This window comes from Styela clava, chromosome 4, assembly GCF_964204865.1.
Source record: "Styela clava chromosome 4, kaStyClav1.hap1.2, whole genome shotgun sequence".
NCBI lineage: Eukaryota > Metazoa > Chordata > Ascidiacea > Stolidobranchia > Styelidae > Styela > Styela clava.
This window is the reverse complement of record NC_135253.1, coordinates 1,452,600-1,469,517: the sequence shown is the minus strand read 5'-3', so window position 1 is coordinate 1,469,517 and position 16,918 is coordinate 1,452,600. Positions and strand designations below refer to the sequence as shown.

Sequence of the window (16,918 nt, the reverse complement as noted above, 5' to 3'; positions counted from 1 at the left end):
TTGAACATTTGACTGATTTATCTTGTTAATTAATACTTACTTTTGGTGTGTTTACGTCTGGTTCATCCCGTCGCGATGTTATGTTTAACTGTCCAGTACTTTAGACTGTGTTTAGATGTATTCACAAGAGCTTGTTATTGGTGCTAGAGTCATTGGGTATGAATAATCTATTTTCTTAAGTTTCTAACATTGGGATAATCTGTTCTGACAAAGCCTCATTTAAATGTAAGTAAATTGGTAATTCTTGCTTTGTATTGTGCCTGGTTGCTTGTACTTATTTTAATATTCATCCTTCTTGTTTGTCAGATCTTGGGAGAAATCTATTAGTTTCATTTCGGGATATGTATTAGTTAAAGAGACATAGTAGGCAAGGTTGATTTGTCAATGGGCAGGAATTCAAATTAGGTACATTTAAAGATACAGCACCCACATCTACGAACTGGATTCCGAATCAAGCAGTTCTTCTTCAACCTCTCGGGGATTCAGCAATACATCAAAGCAAGAATGCCAACTAACAATGGCAGAATATTTTCAAGGTCAGAATTTCAAACTACTCAAGAGTAAGTTTCCGGTACCCAAAGGATTTTGGATAGAATTTTTACAAGATTTGAGCACTCTCTCCTAAAAAGAGATTTTGAAAAGGTCAAAATACTGTTTCATGATGCTAACGATAAAATAGCATTTTTGGTCTGTCTAATTGATATTATGGAAATGGCTCTAATTGAAGAAGACAGTACTATACAAAATGAGGAAAAAACCTTTATTGCTACATTTAGTGAAGAAATTTTAAGTGTTGAAAGCAAGATTGCCATCGATTTTGAGAAATATGAAGACAAACTAGATATGAAGCCGGTAATATCATCTCTTGTGCGCTCAAAACAATCATAATTATGATTAGGGCCCGACCGATATATCGGCCTTGTTTTTCACAAATTTTGAACTATCGGTATCGGCTAATTTTACCGATAGTTATCGGCTAATCATGTGACTGCCAAAGTGTCAAAATTGCGCCGGGAAGGCAGTTTTATCGCTTGTTTAATTCGAGAGCGGTTCTGCGTGAAACTCTTTTTCTTCACTATTTCTATTTCTCTCTTATCAAAAGCGGTTTCACGGACGATTGCGACACGGGATTTCACACTTTGCAAGCAAGTTTGCAGCGTGGTGGCTTACAAATCGAAGCAATAGAACACGTGAACGGCTTTGTAAATGATGGCTCAGCCGTCATTTTATTTATTGCCCTTTGTCGCCTCATTGTGGTACTTTAGATTGTTGCGCAAGTTTGTCTCGTGGTTGCGCCATTTTCAGGATTTTGTTGAACAGGCTGACAGGGTTTGTGCTTCTCTGATTTGGTCTAATATATTATTCTTTTTCCATACAGTTAAGATTGTTTAAATGTTAAATATTGAAGTACCTGCTTGTTTGTGATATTATTAGCCGAAAAAATCGGTAAGTCATATTTTATGTGAAGATATTTCTGTATTTAGGAATTCATTTGCTGAGTGTTCCTACTTGCTTAATATATGATTTTCATTCCAAATTCATATTAGTATAGAATAAGTAAAACACTGTGTGGACAAGTTATTGTCTGCTCTTTATTCATAAGTTATTCATGCCTTCTTTATCGTGTGATCAAGTACCGGTAGCCTATACTGTATTTTGCCAATGTCTCTGGTATTTTTTAGATCATCACTGTTGTGTTTTGCTTATAAGTTTTACTCTTATTTTAATTGCAGTTTACACACTTCTTCAATTCATTGAGACTTTATATTGGAACATTTCATCAGTCCGCTGAGACACTATTTTGGAACGCTTCATAACATCTAAGTTATTTCATTTGGTCATTTTTGAACACGATTTGGAAGTAACATCAAAACATTGTGTTGGACAGTTTCTTGGGGTTTCCAGGTTTCAGTGAGTGCAGCAGTGAGTTAAACGACGGTTATACCTACACGGCGGAACATACGACTGCGAGTCTGCGACAAAAGGGTTAAATAGACTGTTAGATTCGTAGCATCGTGAACAGCGGCCGTAATAGTAAACGATTTTGTCGATTGCTAACCAAGTTAGTAAACGATTTGGCTTTACTGACCAAGTTAGTAAACAATTTTACACTATTGCAAACAAGTTGGTAAAAGATTTCAAGATCTACTAAGCAAGTCAGTAGAACAATATCAGAATATTGATGATCAATAAACATGTTATTGTAATTTTGCGAAACTTCACCCTATCACAGTATCAGTGAATACAAGATATTTATAAGGGAATATACATTATAAATCATGGCTACAGCAAGATCTATAAATGCAAGTTATGACGTGGACTCTAATTCTGGTAATGATATGAGAGAAAATCCCAGAAGGTCTGAACGTAGCAGAACACTTACAGAAAAAGGACAAGAATATCAAGTTAAAATGCTTCTGGAAAGGTGTAAGTCGAAATTTGAATTGTTTTCAAAAATAAGAATGAAGCTCCTGAAAAGTATTGATGATGGTGTCTCATTGCGTACTATAAAAGACGATTTGAAAACCTTCGAATTATGTTTTCATGGCTATCGTACAGCACATAAGGAGTATGTAGCATTGTTAGTTGATGCCAATGCTATTAATGAAGAAAATGATATTTTCATAAATGCTCAACATTTGTTTGAAGAATTTCGTGCTAAAGCGATTGAAGAAATTAGAAGCATCGAGACTGATAAAGATGTCAGTTCTGTACATACCAGTCTTTCAAGATATTCTCATAGATCTTGTTCTTCATCATCGAGTTCATCTGTGGCGTTTAGGCTGGCTGAAATAGCTGCCAAGAAAGCCTCATTACAAGCAGAAGCTAGTTTTGCTGAAACTGAAGTAAAAATTGCACAAGAGGAGGCAAAATTGAAATCAGAATTAGCACAAGCAGATGCAAAATTGAAATCAGAATTAGCACAAGCAGATGCAAAATTGAAGTCAGAACTAGCACAAACAGAAGCAAAACTCAAAGCTGAAGCTGTAAGGCTTCAAGCAAACGTACAACAAGCTGAAATACAATTACAAGCTGACAAGAGAAGAATGAATCTGCAAAAGGAAATTGCAAAAGCAGAAGCAGAAGAGAATATTTTTGCTCAAATTGATTGTGAAAATGATAGCTTTAGTAGACGTGATGTGACACATTTTGCACCGAACGAACCTTTTGTAGTAAGTCCGCGTCAATTCCATACTGCTGAACAAACTGCTTTAACGAATGAAAATTTGGTACCGGCACCTGAAAATACAGCTGTACCATTTGTTACAAATCATATGAATGCAAATCCTGCTTATTCGAACACTGCTGAAAACGAAGTTTCAAATCCATTGAATTTGTCTACTGCACCACAAAACCCATCGGCAGATGGCGCTAGTAGTTCAGAAATTAAAAGACTAGTTGAAACAGTTGTTGATATTCAACAAAGGGCTTCATTGCCAAATGAAGAACCAGAAGTTTTTGATGGTGATTTATTGAAATTTCCTATATGGCTTGGAGATTTTGAAGATCTTATTGAAAGAAATGTTCGAAACCCTAACAGGCGTCTTCGTTATCTTTTGAAGTATACGACTGGAGATGCAAGAATGGCTATTGAAGGTTTCATGGGCATAGATGATGAAAACGCATATAATGAAGCAAAAGCGACACTAATGGAGTGGTATGGCGACTCGGCTACAATATCCAGAGCTTACAAGCAAAGACTGAAGCAATGGCCTATCATACCTATGAATGATGGCGGAAAAGGAATGCGTGAGTTTTGTCATTTTCTTACTAGTTGTAAGCTATTGGTAAAAAATTCTACGTTACTGAAGAAATTGGATGATGAAGACTTAATCCAAGTTCTTGTTTTGAAATTGCCAAAGTCGGCAAGAGATAGATGGTCGTCAAATGCATGTGAATATCACAGAAAACATGGAAGCTTTCCACCATTTTCTGAATTCTGTGATCATGTCAAGAAAATATCTAAAGTAACTACACTTCCTCTGTATGGAACTGGAGTACTTGATGAACTTGTGGCTAACAATAAGAAAGCTGCAAATGTACCCGTTAGAAGAAGGACTTATAATAGAGGTTCTCACTCGTACTCTATTGATGCAAGCGAAGAAGTTCACAGTTCTCGACAAACAGCTAAGTCGAAAACTACCCATTTCTCAGATTCGTGTGTGTGTTGTAAAGGATCACATGATCTGAATGATTGTACAGCTTTTCTCAAGAAATCTTACAATGACCGAATCGAATTTATCAAGTCAAATGGCATATGTTTTGCATGTCTAAGAAAAGGTCATCGTTCGAAAGGATGCACCAAAAGAAAGACTTGCAAAACTTGTGGTAAAGGTCACCCTACTGCCATACATTCAGAAGAATTCGTTCGCAAGGTCAAGACGAAGATAGATTCAAATGAAGAAAATAGTTTAACGAATGCTGATTGTAAGAAAAGTATAATCTGTCATGCATCAGAAGCTCGAGAAGTTATTCGAACTACAAGGATTGTACCAATACAAATACTTTGTGCTGATCGACCAAGCAAGAAATTAAAAGTTTATGCAATTTTAGATGAACAATCTGATACCACATTCATTTCGGATGATGTCAGACGAAGCTTGGAATCAAATGGATTTAAGGTGAGATTGAACCTTTCTACTATGACCAGTTCGACTGTGGTGGATTCATACAAGATTATGGGCTTGCAAATTTTAGGTTGTAATGGCCACAAGATAAATTTGCCTCCATGTTACACAAGAGATTCCATCCCAGTAAATCGTAATCAAATTATAGACAAGAGGGTTCTGAACAAGTATACAAAGTTCCAAGATATTCTAGATGAAATCCCGGACTATGATCCTAATATTGATATTGGTATACTCATTGGCACTGATTGTATGCAAGCATTGCGTCCGTTGCAAATTATATCAGATGCCGACACAGAAAGTTATGCTATCAAAACAGCATTAGGATGGGGAGTTGTTGGAATGATTGATGCAGTATGTGTTGGTGGATATGCTACCAAAACTTGTAACAAAGTGATATCACATGACCTGTATGCACCTGACATCATTTCTCCTCAATTTGTACCTATAAATCAAGTTAAAGAAGTCATTAACCCTTGCATGATTTTGAGAAGTTTCGAACAAGATTTCATTGAATGCATGCACAAGAATAATATCAAAAAGCAAGAAATTGATGGTACATCGAACAAACCTATTTCTATCGAAGATCGTAGATTTTTGCAGAAGTGTCAATCAAGTATTCACAGGACACAGGATGGTCATTATGAGATGTCTCTCCCTTTTCGAAACAAAGAAGTGAAGCTTTCAAACAACAAGCAATTAGCTCTCAGATGCTTACAAGGAATTAAGAAGCGTTTTGAGAAAGATGAAAGGTTTAAAGAGCTTTACTGTGCATTCATGAAAGATGCAATTGAAAAGGGATATGCTGAGAGATTATCCGATGGTGACAATGGTAATCATGGATATGTATGGTATATTCCACATCATGGAGTGTTTCATCCTTGTAAGCCAAACAAGATCAGAGTTGTATTTAATTGCAGTTCTGAATTTGAAGGTCAAAGTTTAAATGGGCATTTGCTACAAGGACCAGATCTTACCAACTCACTGATATCAGTACTTGCTCGATTTCGTGAAAAGGAAATTGCGTTCATGGCAGACATCGAATCAATGTTTTATCAAGTTCGAATTAACGAAGAAGACAGAGATTTTGTCAGATTTCTGTGGTGGGACAATGGAGATTGCACGAAAAAACCTAGTTGTTACAGGATGCGAGTCATGGTGTTTGGTTCTACGTCGAGTCCATCGTGCTGTAATTTTGTCCTCAAAAAGACTGCAGATGACTATGAAAAGGAATTTGGTGAAGAAGCAGCTCAATTCTTGAGAAAGAATTTCTACGTTGATGATGGTTTAAAGTCAGTTGATAGTGTTGAAGAAGCAACATCGTTGATCAAAGCAAGTAAGAAAATGTGTGCTAAAGGTGGCTTCAATTTGACAAAATTTGTGTCTAATAATAATGAAGTTTTACAAGCTGTTGATGAGAATGATCGCTCGACAAAGTTCAAGAATTTAGATCTTGGAAGTAACCCAATACCAGTTGAAAGAGCACTGGGTGTTCAATGGTGTATTGTGGATGACAGTTTCACTTTTCGTATTACTTTGAAAGATCGTCCTTTCACAAGACGTGGAATTCTGTCAACAGTATGTTCAATCTATGATCCGTTCGGATTTATTGCTCCTGTTGTCTTAGAAGGAAAACGCATTCTTCAGGAGTTGTGTCGTGATAAGTGCAAATGGGATGAACCCGTTCCAGATAATTTGAGACCAAGATGGGAGCGATGGAAAAATGATCTTCATCATCTTGCCGAATTAAAAATTCGACGATGTTTCAAGCCAAGTAATTTTGGTGAAATCAAGGAAACTGAATTACATCACTTTAGTGATGCCTCGACTCGTGGATATGGCCAGTGCACCTATTTAAGACTGACCAATCAGAAAAATCAAATTCATTGTTCATTCGTGATGGGAAAGTCTAGAGTAGCACCATTGAAACCTATCACGATACCTCGATTGGAATTGACTGCGGCACTTGTATCTGTTCGGGTTGGAGTCATGTTGAGACAAGAATTGAAATTTGTCAACATCAAGGAAACATATTGGACAGACAGTAAAGTTGTTCTTGGTTATGTTTCAAATGATTCTCGTCGATTTTACATATATGTGGCAAACCGTGTTCAAGAGATTCGTGATCATAGTGAGCCAAATCAATGGTTTTATGTGGATACAAAGAACAACCCAGCTGATGATGCCTCAAGAGGTTTGTGTCCAAAAGATCTACTGACCAAACATGATCGATATCTAAAGGGACCTGATTTTCTGTGGAAACCACTTACAGTGGAAAAAGAGTTTTCACATGAATTCGAAGAGCTTGATGCTTCGGATCCAGAAATACGTAATTCTGTGACATTTTTGACTGAAGTAAAAGAGCAATCCTTCCCAAGTCTTTTGGAGAGATTGTCAATGTTTTCAAGTTTATACAAAGCTCAGAGATTTGTTGTCATTTTATGCCGATGGCTGAAAATTCTTCAAAATCGTAGAAACAAGAATTTGACTTCATCTTTTGATTCAATAACTGTACAAGAGATGGAAGATGCTAAGAAGATAATTTTAAAACTTATGCAGTGTCAAGTGTATCCAGATGAAATCGAAATATTGAACAAACCTAAGAAATTCGATACTGTAAAGAAATCTTCATCATTATTCAAGCTTGATCCATGTATAAGATCTGATGGATTGTTGAGAATTGGGGGAAGATTGAAAGATTCAAGTTTGCCTGAAGAATTGAAGCATCCTGTCATATTGCCCAAGTCTCATCATATTACAACTCTGATAATCAAGCATTATCATGAAGTCGTGAAACATCAAGGACGTGGAATTACACTCAATGAAATAAGATCTGCTGGATTTTGGATAGTTTCTGGCATTGCTGCTGTCTCAAGTTTCATACATCACTGCACAAAATGTAGGAGACTTAGAGGAACATTTCAAGAACAGAAAATGGCTGATTTACCAAAAGACAGAATGGATGATAGTCCATGTTTTTCATTTTGTGCTACAGATTTATTTGGCCCCTTCATTATCAAAGAAAGGAGAAAAGAACTCAAGAGATATGGAGTTTTATTTACATGTATGGCATCGCGTGCTGTTCGTGTTGAAATCGCCCCAAGTTTAGAAACCGACAGCTTTATAAATGCTCTAAGAAGATTTATTTGCAGAAATGGGCCAATCAGACAACTGAGATGTGACCGTGGAACCAACATGGTTGGAGCATCAAGAGAATTAAAAGAGGGTCTACAGGCAATGAATCATTCAAAAATTCAAGAAGTTTTACTTAGAGAAAATTGTGATTATTTCCCATTCAAGTTCAATGTCAGCGCTGCAAGTTATCAGGGAGGTGTTTGGGAACGTCAAATTCGTAGTATTAGAGCAGTTCTTTCATCCATCCTGGAAAAGAATGGAAGGCAACTAGATGAGGATTCTCTTCGCACTCTGATGGCAGAGGCTGAAGCAGTTGTCAATGGACGTCCTCTAGTTGTGGATAATTTGTCATGTCCTGATTCACCACTGCCTCTGACGCCTAATCATTTGTTGACTGCGAAGACAAGACTTGTATTACCACCACCAGGTGTATTTGGAAGGGAAGATTTGTACTCGCGTAAAAGATGGAGGAGAGTACAGCATTTAGCCAATGAATTTTGGATTCGATTTCGTAAAGAATATTTACAATCACTCCAAGTTCGTCAAAAGTGGAACAAAGTTCAACGTGACCTCAAAATTGGTGATATTGTCATAGTCGTTGACGAAAATACACCAAGAAATCAGTGGAAGATGGCAAGAATTGTTGATGTCTATCCCGATGCAGATGGTCATGTTCGAAGAGTTCGAGTTCACATAGGAGATTCAACACTCGATGAGAGAGGAAAGCGTATAAAGGATGTTCTCTTTCTTGATCGTCCAATCCAAAAGTTGATTCTTTTCTTGGAGAGTGGAGATACGGGAGAAGATTCCCGACGAGGGAGCCAGAAATAGACATTGTGAAATTGTAATTTTATTTTAGTATAGAAATAGCATTTCTAGGGGAGCCATGTAAATGATGGCTCAGCCGTCATTTTATTTATTGCCCTTTGTCGCCTCATTGTGGTACTTTAGATTGTTGCGCAAGTTTGTCTCGTGGTTGCGCCATTTTCAGGATTTTGTTGAACAGGCTGACAGGGTTTGTGCTTCTCTGATTTGGTCTAATATATTATTCTTTTTCCATACAGTTAAGATTGTTTAAATGTTAAATATTGAAGTACCTGCTTGTTTGTGATATTATTAGCCGAAAAAATCGGTAAGTCATATTTTATGTGAAGATATTTCTGTATTTAGGAATTCATTTGCTGAGTGTTCCTACTTGCTTAATATATGATTTTCATTCCAAATTCATATTAGTATAGAATAAGTAAAACACTGTGTGGACAAGTTATTGTCTGCTCTTTATTCATAAGTTATTCATGCCTTCTTTATCGTGTGATCAAGTACCGGTAGCCTATACTGTATTTTGCCAATGTCTCTGGTATTTTTTAGATCATCACTGTTGTGTTTTGCTTATAAGTTTTACTCTTATTTTAATTGCAGTTTACACACTTCTTCAATTCATTGAGACTTTATATTGGAACATTTCATCAGTCCGCTGAGACACTATTTTGGAACGCTTCATAACATCTAAGTTATTTCATTTGGTCATTTTTGAACACGATTTGGAAGTAACATCAAAACATTGTGTTGGACAGTTTCTTGGGGTTTCCAGGTTTCAGTGAGTGCAGCAGTGAGTTAAACGACGGTTATACCTACACGGCGGAACATACGACTGCGAGTCTGCGACAAAAGGGTTAAATAGACTGTTAGATTCGTAGCATCGTGAACAGCGGCCGTAATAGGCTTATTTGTGTCAAATAATATACGCTAGATAGAGAATTTTCGCGTAGTTTACACGGCGCGATGGAGGAAGAGTCAAATGCTTTAGCAGCGTCTATACTTACTGCAGAGCCTGAAGTGACACAGCCAGGTTCAAGCTCGCTTGATACTATGTTTGACTCGATTTTGCATCATGAAAGACCATCATCTGGTACAGGCAGTAGTCAGCTCCATCAATATATGCTGGAGCCAGTGGCTGACAGAAAGAAAACGGATGTATGCAAATGGTGGCATGACAATGCTTGTCGATTTCCTATCTTAGCTATATTGGCCAGAAAATACCTTTCGGCACCACCAACATCTGTTCCCAGTGAAAGAGTATTCAGCACCGCTGGATAACAGATAACAGATGTTCATTGCTTGGAGCCAATGCAGAAAAACTCTGCTTTCTCAACTATAACTTGAGACTGTTAAACTGGAGCTATTGAGATTCCATAAACTTACATAAGTGTTCTTTCTTTTTCACCATGCACACAATTTTCTTCAGCACTGTGGCTTTACACTGTTTGTTTCTAATATAGCTAAGGCGTTGAAAATCGCTATTCTTAAAAAAACTTAGTGATGCACAAATTTGCATTTTTTTATAATCATTGCATGAGTTTCAACATTTATTTCTTTTGCAAGAAAAACACAGAATTCTCAGAGTGTTGTTTGTTACTTGTAGCAATTTTTTTATGTGAAGAAACATCGTTATCGGCTTATCGGCCTAGTTTTGGAAAACTAGCAGTATCGGTATCGGTTCAAAAAGGCAGTATCGGTCGGGCCCTAATTATGATCCTCCTATAATTAAGTTATGTGGCATGTATCCGCCATGCTGTAACGGACAAAAGTAGAATTTTATACCTGGAAAGAACGTTTTCCACATAGAATGTACCATGCTAGAATTACGGATGATTTAGTACATATTTCATGCAAAGCCAAATGATTATCAAACAACGATATGTGACTGTAAACCAATTTAAGCGCATGGGAACGCCTGAAGAGCGTATTCCTAAATCAGTAGTTCAGCGTGAAGTAATTAACCCAGTCAAATATTATGTCCGAGTTTTGTGGGGTCTTGGAACGGATTAATTCATTTTCAGGTAAAGAGCGCCCATAATCACGGAATTTTCTGCTAACGAAGGGGCTTGGGACAAATTCATTTAGTTCAAGTTACGGAAACCCACTCGCAAGTAGAAAATTCTTCAAGATACACATGGTAAGAAAAAAGAACAGAGAAATACCGAATAAAAACTACAAATTTTTCGTATCCAGAGACTTTCGTATAGGTAGAGTTTCTAAGTGCGGCCCGTGGCTTCACCCAATCACCCAGTTACCTGTACTTGGCCCGCCTATAAAAAAGTTGCACACCCCTGCATTGAACTATCAACTTATCTAACATGGCCAACGTGCATATATATATATATATTAACCGTAAATAATGGAAAAATATTGTTGAGATGATTGACGCCATCACATCTGGTTTTTCGATGAAATGTATAATGGTTATGAGAGATTAATATATCAAACATGGTCAAATTGTAAATACACCGTAAATTATTTGTAACGAACGCTTGTCACGCCTGGTTTCAACTTGGGCTAATTCCTTTAGCTCTCATAACACAGATTAGATGAGTACATATTGACAGCATACTACTTTTGAATGTAGCTATCGCATGAGCTGATGAATCGAACAGGCGGAACACATCTGTAAATGGCGTGATGACGATGCAAAATAGCACTAATGCTATTTTACATATTATGCGACCTAATGCCTGAAACTTTGTAGAAAAAAACTCTTTAACTTGAGGGCTTTGTGTCTATTGAATGACTGAGCATTCAATATTTACCTTTGGATTTAACGTTTTCTTGTGTAACTTGTAAGTTTCAAGAATCGGCCATCAGGCCCTGCATTGTAATTAGACATTAGTATCCACTCATTAACACGGTATTATTACGTCACGTATTACTACTACGTTATGTATTTATTGCACGAAAGAGAACAGAAAGTGTTGAAATCTGTTTTGTGTTTGTTTCTAACTTTATCAATAAAAACAATTCTCCGACTCAAATAAGTCTGAATTAAATTCACTTCGACTAGACATTCAAACAACAATTGGTGATATCTAGGGATTGGAATTTCAGTGAAATCACTTTAACCATTACCCGAGTAAAATTAATTACTTCGTTACGCAGCGATCTTTCGCAATTACGTTGCGACCAAAGTGTTGCAACGTAGCAGCTCTGCGTTCCTTACGAAAAACACTTATCACTTACCCTGGTAAGTGTGAAACATCATAAACCTAAAGCATACGTTTAAAGCAGGTATTATTTAAACCGCGGCCGATGCTACGATACTGATATAATTGGAACTGCAGCTGTGAACGACAAAATTCGCGATTGCGTAATTTACAACGTTCTGCAGAACAACGTCGCCTGAACGTCAATGCCTAATTGTACTTTGCGTCGTTACGAAAACTTGGCTTCTAATCGTTCACCGATTTTGTTCATTTACCGAAGTCAAAATGGGATATCCAGATGATCCCGCAAAACGACAATGAATCGCACTCTAGTTATATATGAATATATATCGCGGGTACTACAGAGCCATGTCACGCAATGATATTGTGATCGCGCAAAGGATAGAGATAGGTAATAAAATACTAAATACATGTAAATGGAGAGGTGATCATGTTACGTGGCCGCGATACATCGTTTCCAAATGATACATTGGCCTTATTGTTTATCTACGACTTATCCGAATTGAAAAACATCCATAATTAAGGTGGTTTGTTGGGTTGGGATTTGACAGCGCCCCGCAATTGATAAGAAATGAATTAACATTAGAATATGTGTGAAAATTATTAATTTCAGTCAAATACCATAAGAAATGCATATGCGACCGTATATGGCCGTATCGTTATCACCCAGTCATATACCGAAGAGAGATTTATTTTATTTTTTTTTAGCGAAAACTGCATTACGTATTGTTTTATAATTTATTTGTTATTGTATCATTATTATGTTTTCTGGTTTGACGAAATAAATAAATTCTTTCTTTTCTTTTAACCCTGATATAAGCCGATATCCTTCATTTCGTGCATGTAGAATATTTTTTTAATATACCGTATTTTCCGGCGAATAAGTCGCTTTTCTAGACCCAAATTTTTGGCCTGATTTTTTTTTTTTGGGGGGGGGGGGGAGGGGGGGTCGTCTTATTGGGCGAGTATGATCATTTTCATTTTTTTGGTGTCGCCCCATTATTGAATCCGGACAATAGAATACCTTCGGCGATAGCATCCCCCACGTCCTCATCTGGTCAGTTTAAATAAATCGACATTTTCGCGCTGTGAATCTGGAATTGTAAAGCTGTGATTATCATATTTGAATTAACATACCGTATATGGATCGAATATTAAGCTACAAGAAAAGTTATTATAGGCTATTTTAACCAGTGCGCAAACGCGGCGACCGCTCAAAAGGCATTGCAAGGTAATTTAAGATTCCCGATGTTGATGCAATTTTACTACCCCGACTTATTGGCCGGTTATATGTAAAAACCCATTTTTTTCAGGCTTAAAAGCAGGCCTCGTCTTATTCGCCGGGTAGACTTATTCGCCGGAAAATACGGTATTTTGACAATGTACACATTGTTGAACAAATAGTTGCAAGTTCCCGTAGTGTAGTTCCGTCAGTTTGTTAAAATAAGTTCTGTACAATTAGCGATACTTACATCAGGATTTTTATAGTAAAATATGCATCTCTTTGTTTAATATTTTTGGTCTTATTGTGTGTATTGTATTGATTTATCGAGTGAAGTTGGATGACTTTAACCTTAACTTCGTATATGCTGACCAATGGCCATGCCGCCGAGCCGAGATATCTGAGGAATTTAAATTAATTTTTCAGAAGAATGTTCATCCGATTTGCCGCTGCGAAAATTTGGTCCAAATTATTAAGCGTCGATTTTTTTTATTCAACTGTTTAACGATCGCAGGTTTAAATCACTTACCGTAGTTATCGCTTACAGCGATAGAACTCTGGACACAAAATGGCTGGTGTGACGTCACACGCACGATTATATCGTTACCAATGCATGTCCTCACTTGGTTTCTAGTCACTTTGCGGTACATGAAGGAATCGATGGTTAGGACAGGGTATTCATTCATGTCAGCATGTGGAGAGGAAAGCCAATAAGATGGCTCAATCATATGACAAGCCTCGGTCTGTCGCTCTGGTTTCGAGTTCATATCGGGCATAATAACAGTTGACCAGTTATTTGTTTCTGACACTGCTATGACAATAATATCTGTACACCATGCATATTGCAATTGTGACTATTGATCCAATACATCTATTGTATTCGTAAATGCCCAGGGAATACACTTATTCATAATCATGTTGGTATAAAATTATGTGTGCATGGCAGGATTATGGGATATGGAATAGGGCAACAATATTATTATGAAACTTTAAATTAATGAATTTTATAACTCTTGTTTCAGTTTTAAATCATTGTGCTCACATCTTAGGGTGGTGACAATGAATGTAATGTTAACGAGGTTACTGGCTCGTCCAGTTTCTCGTATGGTGCGAGTGAAGAAGCTTGCAGCACGATCTTTTGTAACAACTCCAAGAAAACTTGCCATCTTACGCCAGGATGGAGAAGAATTTGAGACTGATTATCTTCACCCGGAAATTGGTCCCCCATTTGGGAACGAACACTGGTCATACAGATGTCTACCAGCCCAGGACCCAATAATGATGTTTGCGCTTGATGTCATAGCGACATTTGTATGGACTGTTCTCTGGTATAGTTTCTATTACCACTATGACATGTTATACCCTCATCATAAGGTTCCTGTTGCAGAAGAATGGACAGATGAGGAATTGGGAATAGCTGAATTAGATTAACTAAGCTAGTGGATGTGCTATAGAAGTTCACAAGATTTATTTGTAGGTTACTTAAAACTATCTGCTAGTATTAAGTTATAAACAGATGATGCTTGTGGTATTTATTTTTTAAAACACTAATTAGTCGTTTGAATCTATTGAATTTTTGTATTGAATCTTCTCCAGTTCCAATCGAATGCTTAGCCAATTACGGTATACATATTCCTTTTTAATAGAGTGTATAATTAGATGCAAATGGGACATTTTCAATAGCTCATTTCATTTGTTCTGTTTTTTCGTCTTTATTTTCTAATTCTATCCCCTTCCTGAAATGTAAACGATTCTATGAACTAGGATTAATGTTCAGGCTGGGTAGGAGTGTATCCAGTTTTCATAGCTTTTAGTGATTACGGTGATCTGGTTTGTTGAAAATCAATATGAATATCAAAATACATGTTAATGTTATCAGAACTGTTATTTAATATTACTTTTTTGTGTCTAATGTGTTCTTTCTCCTAGCATCATAGGTTACAAATAAGTTTCCAAGTCTTGTCATCGATTTGAAAAGATCCAGCAAAAAGAGATGCTACTGAGGCTGATAACAGAAGGTAAAATTTTATAAATGGGGGGTTTATTTAAACAAAAAGGTTTAAAGAAGATGCAAGATTCAATACTTATATGATTAAGGAAGAGAGGATTATCTTTGCACACTCAAGTGATTGAGTGTATTTTCAGTTTTAATAAACATAACTTTAAATTACTATTTGTCGTGTTTGTTAATTTTATTATATTTGAACAATACAGAAGATCCAAACTTGAGCCAATAAAATTATTAGTTAGTATTCAATCGGTTGAAAAAATGTATATATGCTAATTGCTAATATTTATTGTAACATTTGCTATTTTTGTATCATGGAAACCCTGATACAAATTTAGAATGAAGTTGGATCAAAATGTCAGCCAAATTAAATTGCGATTTCTAAAAAAATTATAATTCAACAATTTGTATTGTTTTAATTGCATAAATGTGTACTGTCAAGTGTTGCATGCTGAAACGCTTTTCATGATTTAAAAATTGTTTGCAGGCCACAAATCATCTCAGCTACCGGCAATAGCCAAAACTCTGTTTCGTCCATTTTCTACAACACCTACTGCTATTTCTGCACAAAGCTCAGATAAATTTTATCTTCGGCATCAGTTGGAATCCAAACGTGAGATCAATTTAATAATTCTAGTTTGGTATATCAGGGAAAGTAGGAAAAAAAATTGCTCATTTTTTTGTTTTCGACTTTGCTACTATTTTTCACAACCAATATGCATGAGTGATACATAGTGAGATGACTGCAATAAAGAGAAAATTGAAATTGGTATGTTTAATATAGGGTTTATCTGAGAATATATGCAAATTGTATATACAATAATTTAGAATCTGTTAAAAGTTAGGTAAACAAGGACCTGATTGCACATTGTTTTTATACTGCCTCATAAACTGAACGAATAAATATTGTCATACTGAGAGACATAAATAGGTCAAAATGATGGGTTTTTAAATGATCTTATTGTAAAAGATTCCCAAATTGAAATACTATCAATTTCAAATTGATTTTATTGTGTTTGTGTTCTGTGTTCTGATATGGACATCGACTTTGGAGGAGGTGTTATTACATGATTGATATGATATTTGTCATTAGCTATTCTGATTTCCTTCAATCTTTCGTCCTTTTTAATGAGTATGCATTGAAGATATGATTTTATTACCTCAGATGTTTCCAGTTCAAAATGGAAGATGTATCGAATTGCATCAGTTGGATTGCTTGGAGGATTGACAACATGTTTTCTTTGTCCTGGAAACCCTATGGTAGACTTCGCAACAGTAACACTTTTGGTTCATCACAATTACGCGTAAGTAATTACTAATATTGTCTGCAATATTTGAACTTTGGGCACATAGGCTGATCTATTTACCTTCTAGTCCCAGATGGGAAATGGTGTCATACCGTCATAGCACGATTTTCTTTTCTTTTCACGACCGCCCAACTTTCTTATAATGATGTTATGCTACCTAAGTCATTGATTGTTTATAGCTGTGATATCAACTTTGGTTGGAGAGGTTGACGTGAGGACCTGGACTGCATAGTTGTTTCTGGGCCTCCCACCCAAGTACTGAACTGGGAATAGCAGTTTCCAGATGCATGAATGTGAATGGTGAAAAGAAAGTGTCTCTATATTCACCAAACCAGGGAAGGATTGGCCATATAAATTTGATAGTATAAAATTGTTGTTTTTAGAGGCCTGAACTCTGTGTTTGCTGATTATCTTCCACTTTTGATCAGAGATAGCTGGGTGAAATTGGTCATGGCATCGTGGCTTCTTATGAGTATCTTCACACTTGCTCTTTTATACAGTTTCAACTACAACAATGTTGGATTTTCCAAAGTTTTAGTTTCGATTTTCAAGTTATAATACGTTTACGTCGCCTTTATTATATTTATTGTAACAGTGAGTTAAAAATTGATCAAAAAACA

At 36.4% G+C, this 16,918-nt stretch overlaps 3 protein-coding genes across 4 annotated transcripts; all 3 read left to right on the top strand.

Annotated features, from left to right (window-relative positions):
* The first annotated feature begins 1,204 nt into the window (after positions 1-1,204).
* LOC120338213 (uncharacterized) lies at positions 1,205-9,490 on the top strand. Of its 2 annotated transcripts, XR_013475163.1 has the most exons (3): positions 1,209-1,446; positions 1,734-8,895; positions 9,183-9,490. XR_013475163.1 is itself a non-coding variant. In XM_078112017.1 (2 exons), exon 2 carries the CDS (start codon positions 2,280-2,282, stop codon positions 8,592-8,594), a length of 6,315 nt encoding a protein of 2,104 aa, XP_077968143.1. In that variant the 5' UTR covers positions 1,205-1,446; positions 1,734-2,279; the 3' UTR covers positions 8,595-9,162. The 2 variants fall into 2 exon arrangements, 1 of the variants encoding a protein (XP_077968143.1); XM_078112017.1 differs by lacking the exon at positions 9,183-9,490 and having other exon boundaries at positions 1,205-1,446; positions 1,734-9,162.
* A 4,489-nt stretch (positions 9,491-13,979) lies between these two features.
* LOC120326964 (uncharacterized) lies at positions 13,980-14,912 on the top strand. Its single transcript, XM_039393325.2, has one exon. The coding sequence runs from the start codon at positions 14,043-14,045 to the stop codon at positions 14,412-14,414; it is 372 nt and encodes a 123-aa protein (XP_039249259.1). The 5' UTR covers positions 13,980-14,042; the 3' UTR covers positions 14,415-14,912.
* On the top strand, positions 14,911-16,918 carry LOC120326963 (succinate dehydrogenase [ubiquinone] cytochrome b small subunit, mitochondrial-like). The gene is made up of 4 exons (XM_039393324.2): positions 14,911-15,001; positions 15,479-15,604; positions 16,157-16,295; positions 16,682-16,918. The coding sequence occupies exons 1-4, from the start codon at positions 14,977-14,979 to the stop codon at positions 16,854-16,856; spliced, it is 465 nt and encodes a 154-aa protein (XP_039249258.2). The 5' UTR covers positions 14,911-14,976; the 3' UTR covers positions 16,857-16,918.

Bases quoted from the DNA above. Each gene is read 5' to 3' on its own strand.
- LOC120326964 (XM_039393325.2), top strand. From the start codon at position 14,043: ATGAATGTAATGTTAACGAGGTTACTGGCTCGTCCAGTTTCTCGTATG.
- LOC120326963 (XM_039393324.2), top strand. From the start codon at position 14,977: ATGCTACTGAGGCTGATAACAGAAG. The intron at 15,002-15,478 runs GTAAAATTTTAT...AATTGTTTGCAG, and splicing joins ACTGAGGCTGATAACAGAAG to GCCACAAATCATCTCAGCTA. The intron at 16,296-16,681 runs GTAAGTAATTAC...TGTTGTTTTTAG, and splicing joins TTGGTTCATCACAATTACGC to AGGCCTGAACTCTGTGTTTG.
- LOC120338213 (XM_078112017.1), top strand. From the start codon at position 2,280: ATGGCTACAGCAAGATCTATAAATGCAAGTTATGACGTGGACTCTAAT.